The following is a 7,900-nucleotide window of genomic DNA, read 5'->3' on the forward strand; positions in this document are numbered from 1 at the left end:
TGTTGGATATTTTGCACCAACAAGGTGCCGGTAGCCAAACCGTTAACCTTCAGCGCTTTTCCACCTCGACGTCTCTGTTTCTTGTGTGGAGCTGAGAACTGATTACATGTGGGGCTTTGGGGCTGTGGGGTTGTGGGGCTGTGGGGTTGTGTGATCAGACCTGTCAACCCTGAAGGGGAATAATGAGAAATCCTGGCAAAGGGGATGAAGAGAGAAAATAAAAAATCAGTAATTACTAATAGATAGATAGATAGATAGATAGATAGATAGATAGATAGATAGATAAAATGGTTTTGTTTTGTTTTTTAACATATCGTTGCTGCTTAAATATAAATTGCTACTTTAACCCGATGTCTTCCACATGTCTGACATTTCTGTTTACTGATATTAGCTACATGCTTAAGTTCGCCAGGCGAAACATAAACTCTAAACATTGTTCTTTACTGGAATCTGTGGTGTTCATCTGTTCATCTTTCTGCCAAAAAAATAAAGAAAGAATCAAGAAGCGAAGACCCAAGCAAAATATCACTTATGTAATAAGTAGGGAGGAAAGTGGGCGGAGCAGTGGGCGGAGCTTCCACTGGTGTCCGTTTATATAGGAGATTACAAACCATCTACACAACTAATAATCTGTTCAGATTTAAATATCGATTGAATCGTTGCTGTTTTTGGGTGAAGGTTGAACATGTGATGGTGTCTGAGTCATTTGTGTCTACCACGTATCCGAACTTCTCGGGTCACGGGGAGCCTGTGCCTATCTCAGGCGTCATCGGGCATCGATACAGGATACACCCTGGACGGAGTGCCAACCCATCACAGGGCACACACACACTCTCATTCACTCACACACACACACACTACAGACAATTTTCCAGAGATGCCAATCAACCTACCATGCATGTCTTTGGACCAGGGGAGGAAACCGGAGTACCCGGAGGAAACCCCCGAGGGGAGAACACGCAAACTCCACACACACAAGGCGGAGGCGGGAATCGAACCCCGACCCTGGAGGTGTGAGGCGAACGTGCTAACCACTAAGCCACCGTGCCTCCTGTCACCAAATTAATTCTAAAAAAAATAATGAAACCACGCTTCAGTGGTCTAAATAAAGTTGATGATTTAACCATGTGTATGTCCTCAGTGCCAGATATAAAACTTTTACATTCTTTTATGGTGATTGGTTTTACTTTGTAAACCGGTGGAAATGTGGACTGTGTTAAAAAAGGTTTTGCTGGTTTTCCTGAACAGCACCGAAACCGTGTTAAAAACAGGAGCGTAGCATTTTCCTCGGTTACAACGTCGTACTTTTACCAGGTGAAAGAAGACAGACTATGACTTATGTGTAAAGTTTGGCGTAGAGCACGAGTTTTTTTTTTTTTTTTTACTCGTCTTGATCTTCAGCTTAGAATCACTTTAAGCCAAGAAGTTTATTGAAAAATTTTGTTCTAATACGAATCATTAACCATGAAGTTGTAACAACAGAGAGAACTCAACCTCAAAGCTCAACTCATCAGTCATTTTTCTTAACAAATCCCACATTAGGTATCACATTCCTGTTCTGTCTCTGGTACCCCAGCATGCAGCTGGTTCTAAGGCGGCTCGCCGGTCCGTAGGCTGCCTTTCCGTGAATCCTCGGCCCCCTCCGTCCGTCCGTCCGTCCGTCCAGTCAAAGGCAGTAGTGTGGAATTAAGGCAAGTGGTCCTGTCTGTGGTTTTAGAAAGTTTGGCCCCAGAACGCTGGAATGCCTACTGTACCACACTAATATGATCACATTTGAAAGCGGTGTTTTCGGGATCAGAAAGTTCTACTGTACATTCCTGATCGTTGCTGGTCTAATTTCTGTTTTGTTGTTGTTTTCTCATCATAATTTGGTCATTTGTCCATTTCTACCCACTAGCTAGCTCTTGATTATCATACACCAGCTACCAACCAGGAAGGGTGAAAGCTAGCATGTGCTTCCTTCAAGACATCTTAATCCAACCACCGCGTCTTCTCAAACTGAGCTGCTGCTCGTGCTACATCACAGGTCATCACTCACATTGCTCTGATTGAGAGGTAAGAGAGTATACCATCCCGAGTGCTAAGACCTCACGGTCAGTTTTGGTCTCCTGGCCACGAAAGGCTATGGCATCTGTGCGATCCAAACTTAAGAGCTCCTGAGGATATAGAAAAAGCTATTCTTTAATGCCTAAACATTCTCATTGGACTCTTTCGGCAGGACGCCCTGGTTCACGCCCTGGTTCTATCCTCCATCATGCGGTCCATAGTAATGCATTAATCCCACTTTTTCTGTTTTCATGACGAGGCCGATATCTGCATTGACCGGCGTAGCATCAATTAGCATAATGTATTTATATGGCTAAGTGTACAGTACGTGGACAACTGACAATCACACCTTTGTTTTCCAAACAAATTTTTAAGCACACAATTGTATAGAATGTCTTTGTGTGCTGTAGGGTTAGCTGTTCCAGCATGACAACACCCCTGTGCACAAAGCAGCTCCATAAAGAAACATGGTGTGGAGGTTATGGTTGGAGTGGAAGAACTCAAGTGTCCTGCACAGAACCCTGACTCTGACTTAACCCCACTGAACAACTTTGGGATAAACTGGAACTGAAGTCTCCACACCATCCTGACATCAGCGTCTGATCTCAATAACGCTCTTGTGGAATATACGAACAAACACAAATTTCTACATCCACACTCCAACACCTAGTGAAAAGCCTCCCATGAAAAGTGGAGCTTATTATATCATTAACATTAAAGTGTAATAGTTAGGGGTGCACAAACATTTGACCATGTAGTGTTTGTCAGATCTGATACCAATCCAGAGGTTGATGCCAACCGGATTCAACTCAGATACAGGTATTTGGTGCACCGCTCATGGTTGGTAACAGGATCGTGATCAAGAGTTAACAGACATTCCTTCTTCCTGACATCGCTTACGTCCATCGTAACACTGATCAAATATTAATATTAACGTTCAAATGTGATAACGGAAGAATGGAAAACATCTAAAACAGCAACAGAAAGAACTTTTCAAATGGATCCTTATTAGTATGAACAAGGCCTTTCGAATCGCGCTGGGGCACTCGGTACATCACCGACAGAACTATCATCTGTCATTTTCCGCTTGTCCTGCTCTTGGTATATTTCCGGAGAGTCAAAAATCAACCCAGTGGAAAGGACTATCCTGTATCCACACTTACGTTTTCCCGAACCAGCTACTTCGAGGGGATCACAACCAATGGCGTTCCCCTTCTGGGCCGCCACATGAGCACCTGGGCATCATTCGCGTTGGGTTTGCCCATGGCATTGTGGGGAATGGGTTCCATTTGGGTGAGGATTTTGGGCTGGTCCTGGTGAAGAGGCCCAACCAGCCTGGCCCTGGAGCCCAGAGGCATTGTGGGATCAACGGTGATGTCCACTTTCATTCTCCATTTGATGGTTTGCAGCAGGATCTTCTCGCATGTGCCGACGTTGAGCGCCACAAGCCACGTGGTGAAGCTCTGGTCACGTGTGATGTGCGTGAGCATTGGCGTGTTGTTCTCACTCACTGGCACCGCCCACGTCACACTTGGGTAGAAGTTGTCATTCATGCTGACGATGAGGCGTGAAGGTTTGGATGTCGGGCCTGAGATGGTTACTGTCTCGGTGGTGTTGCCGTACCAAGGGTAGCTCACACCGTCCGAGTCGCTGATCGCGTTCACCATGCCGTCCCTCAGCTCCGGGAGCTCCCAGCTCGACCTAAATGGAAGCAGAGGTAAAAGGTAAAATCGGAAATATTTGTTTTATTTACTTTATTATTTCATAGCTATTCTATTTCACCCCAAATCCCAATTGAGCATAGAAAGCTAACCGCTAAGCTACCACTTTCATTCTGGGATGGTGTGGAAACACAAAATTCTAGATAGCTAGCCAACATTCCACTGAGGGTAACCTGAGAAGCTAAACATTAGCTAGCTAGAAATCGAAAACTTCTTCAAAATAGATTTTTTACATAACATCATTGCAAGGCTCGAGGAACTGTTGGCTAACTGCATTTAGCTTTTGTTTATTATTACATTTACATTTACATTTACATTCCTCGCACTGCACCCCGTAACCTCCGATCTACCAGCACTGCTCGACTGGTTCCACCATCTCTCAGGGTAAGAGGCAAGTATACTACAAGACTCTTCTCTGTACTGGCACCAAGGTGGTGGAATGAACTTCCCATAGAGGTCCGGACAGCCGAGTCACTGGCTATTTTCAAGCGGCGGTTGAAGACCTACTTATTCAGGAAGCACTTCAACTAGCACTTCTTTCCTTATCCTTTGCATTTAAAAAAACAAAAAACAAAACAAAACACACTTTCATTGTAACTTTGAACAAATGTTTTAAACTCATGGTATCTTAAGTCTGTAACCTAGTGAACCAGCATTAATGTATTCAGTGTTAGAGATTTAAGCACTTATGTACGTCGCTCTGGATAAGGGCGTCTGCCAAATGCTGTAAATGTAAATGTTTATTATTAAACAAGATAGCTAGCATAAGAACATGCAGCTTATTCTGGAGCAAGTTAGCTAAACATAAATAGTTAGCTAATTAAAAGCATAGTCAAATTTTAGGTATTAAATATTGGTGGGTGGCTGCTTGAGCTTTTGGACAGGTTAGCATTTTGATAGCTAACATAGCTGATATAGCTATTTCTATATAGCTAATAGCTAGATTTAGCTAGCTTGTTTAGCAGTAATAATTAATAATAACACATAAATAAAAAACTATTCAATAGAATTCAACTGCTTATATTTCGTCCCCAGTTTCATTACAAGAGCAAAGAGTTATCATCTGAAAACTTCTGGTCAAAATGTTTATCATGACAGCAGGTTAGCGATGTTAGCATTGCTAGCGATGTTAGCGATGTAGCTAACAGATTAAAAGCAGTCACTGATGCGTAGCCCCTATAAGTAATTCATAACAGTGTAGTAATTAGTTAGTAATGAGTGTATATGATAGTGTAGGCCAGCTGTGTGTGTGTGTGTGTGTGTGTGTGTGTGTGTGTGTGTGTGTGTGTGTGTGTGTGTGTGTGTGCATGCGTGCACGTGTGTGTGTGTGTGTGTGTGTGTGTGTGTGTGTGTGTGTGTGTGTGTGTGTGTGTGTGTGTGTGTGTGTGTGTGTGTGTGCAAAAAGATTCAGTATCAGAGCTCGTTTTTTTAAGCAGGAAGTGTCACTTGGCGCAAAGTTCTGGCATTTCGTCATCAAATCTGCTCCATCTGTCACACACAGAACCTCCACAAGACTTCAGTCCCACAAACACACACACACACACACACACACACACACACACACACACACACACACACACACACACACCTCCAGGCAGAAACACACACGTCCCCAACACACACACCTCCACATGAACAGACCCTGCATGGAGGAACCCCATCAGTCAGACAGTCAGGGGTGTAGGAGGGTGTGAGAAGATTTCTCTACCTCGGGTTCTGTTCTGTGTTTCTGTTTCTCTCTGACTGACCTGTTTCCCCATGTGCGAGCGAAGCAGCTACGTCATTCTTGTTATTTATTTATGCAGATGCAGTGAGAAAACCGAGTCGGGTCTCCTGATGAAAAAGCTGCTGCTAAGCTTTTGACGGTGCTGTTAACTCGCTCGCTAACTCCTTGTCTTTATCTAACACATGTTAATCACTAACAGCCCATTAATGTAAGGCTAGCTCACTTGTTTAATAGCAAACAGCTACTAAAGCTAGTCAGATCATGAAATTGAGTATTTTTATTTATCAGCGCATCCCGGAGGCTTTTATTTCTCTTTCAAATTGGCAATGATTATCCATTATTATGCATTATTAATGAAATGGATTATTATTGTTATCTATTTATAGGTGCATTTAATGTTATAGGACATTTTAGAGGAAGTTAGTTTTCTGTTCTCACTTATGTTATAGCAACCAAAAAAACAATAATTTTTAAGTTGGTCAACAACAACAACAACAAAAAACACAAAATTAAACAAACGATTCAAAACGATGCAGATTTTCACTTTCATTCATTGTGTAGAATTAATGAGCTCATAGACAGTCATTACATATGAGCCTTCACCGATGCTTCCGATTCACCAGATCGAGTTGCAAACTCAATTTTTTTGGCTGCAACAATCACCAAATAAAAAGTGTTTCTTGATCTGGCAGAGAAACAACGTGATGTGTTTTCACATCTGCTCCAGTTCTTATAGTTCGTATGGTGTCGATTATATGGAGCGTTATTTCTAACCATAAATAATAAATAAAGATAAAGCATTAATTGCAATTCGGTCACGGTGGTTGTTTATATTTTTTTAGCCTGCTTTGCTTTGGTTAGTCTCAAGATAGCAACATCACATGTTTACACTCCTAAACTTACATGCCAGTGTCTCCGTAAGTGTTGTAGAATTCCATCTGAGTGCAAGCCTGGATCCATCCAATCACCCAGGTCTCATGGCGAGGGATGGGCGGCATGACCACTAGGGCAAAAGCTTTGAAGTACGGTGTCCTGTAGCGCAGGACTATAGGCGAGTTCTCTTCGATCACTGTGGGGCACTGGTCAATGGTGGCTGACATATCACACACGGTAATGTTCTCGCGCTTGACCCGCGACTTGCAGCTGAAGCTCTGGACGCAGCCCATGGTAGAGAGGCGCGCTTTGAGCTCAACCAAAGAATTCGCATCAGTGTGGGTAAGTTACAGTTGGAACGATCACAGACACCGGGTTTCTCCCAACGTTCACAGTGAAAGATAATCACAAAGCAGCGTGCACAGTAGGTTGTAGAAGACCGGTTCGTTACGATACATTTCCTCAGAGCAAGCCAACCTCTCGTAGAACTCAACTCCTTAACTTCACATTTACGTACAAGCTCAGTTGGGAGGAAACCTGCAAAAATTGCTGGACGATCTCCACAGATGATCGCTGTGTGTTTAATAGCAGTGCCTTTCCAACATCTCCACAACCTCCTGGTTCTTCCTGGTCTTCATTTCTGAAATTTGGTGCCACGCTGCTGGATTTTTTAAAAAATCTGAATAATTATAAATCTTTATTTTTGGTGTTTAAGTTAATGCTAATAATCCAAGACGAGCGAGAAATAGTTTCAGTTTTATTTTGTAGGTAAATATAGGAAATGATTCAAATCGTTTTTGTCCAGATAAAGATTTAATAGATTTTCACATTCATTTGTTTATTTTAGTTTAATTAAAGATGCCAGTGAACATCACCGATCTCTGATTCTGTATATTTTCTTCTGGTCCATAGGAAACGTGTCCCTCTTTTATTTTCAGCCCTCTTCCTTCTTTCTAGTCCGCGTTTTCATGTCACTAACCGGACACCGCGGCACACGGCGCTGCTTTGACGTTTTCGGGCTTAAAACCTGCAGTCGCAGCCGATTTCATCTCCTCTCTGATGGCAGTGAAGCAGAAGACCGCAGCAGATTCACGGTGACGCTTCCGAGCCCCGTGTTACGATCCGGCTGCACTGTGGATTGGGGCGTGAAAACATAAAGCGTCCGTTATCATCATCATCATCATCATAACATCATCATGTACCTACATAGAGCTGACGAGCATCATAAACGCCTTGCATGCTGGGGAAATGGGTCTAGAGAGGTCTAGAATAGAGCGTGATTCCTCTGATTTCTCCTTATTTCCGTATCCGCCGGTACTCGTGCGCTGTTCGGTTCTCCGTGGTGCTGAATGCGCGGGGAGGAGGAGGAGAATGTGTGTGTGTGTGTGTGTGTGTGTGTGTGTGTGTGTGTGTGTGTGTGTGTGTGTGTGTGCGGGCGCGTGTGTGTGTGTGTGTGTGTGTGTGTGTGTGTGTGTGTGTGTGTGTGTGTGTGTGTGTGTGTGTGTGTGTGTGTGTTCTCATCCTGTAGGCTGCA

The 7,900-nt window shown here is 43.3% G+C and overlaps 1 protein-coding gene across 1 annotated transcript; it reads right to left on the reverse strand.

Annotated features, from left to right (window-relative positions):
- Positions 1–1,781: 1,781 nt before the first annotated feature.
- Positions 1,782–7,900, reverse strand: fam78bb (family with sequence similarity 78 member Bb). The gene is made up of 3 exons (XM_027160650.2): positions 7,573–7,900; positions 6,397–7,497; positions 1,782–3,747 (listed from the first exon to the last, which is right to left on the reverse strand). The coding sequence occupies exons 2-3, from the start codon at positions 6,657–6,659 to the stop codon at positions 3,225–3,227; spliced, it is 786 nt and encodes a 261-aa protein (XP_027016451.1). The 5' UTR covers positions 6,660–7,497; positions 7,573–7,900; the 3' UTR covers positions 1,782–3,224.

The sequence above is a fragment of the Tachysurus fulvidraco genome, chromosome 14 (assembly GCF_022655615.1).
Source record: "Tachysurus fulvidraco isolate hzauxx_2018 chromosome 14, HZAU_PFXX_2.0, whole genome shotgun sequence".
Classification (NCBI taxonomy): Eukaryota; Metazoa; Chordata; class Actinopteri; order Siluriformes; family Bagridae; genus Tachysurus; species Tachysurus fulvidraco.

What these genes read in the sequence shown, in the direction of transcription:
- fam78bb (XM_027160650.2), bottom strand. Translation starts at nt 6,659, where the DNA reads ATGGGCTGCGTCCAGAGCTTCAGCTGCAAGTCGCGGGTCAAGCGCGAG. An exon ending in ACTTACGGAGACACTGGCAT is followed by an intron (nt 3,748 to 6,396) that starts GTAAGTTTAGGA and finishes GCTTCCATTTAG; the next exon opens with GTCGAGCTGGGAGCTCCCGG.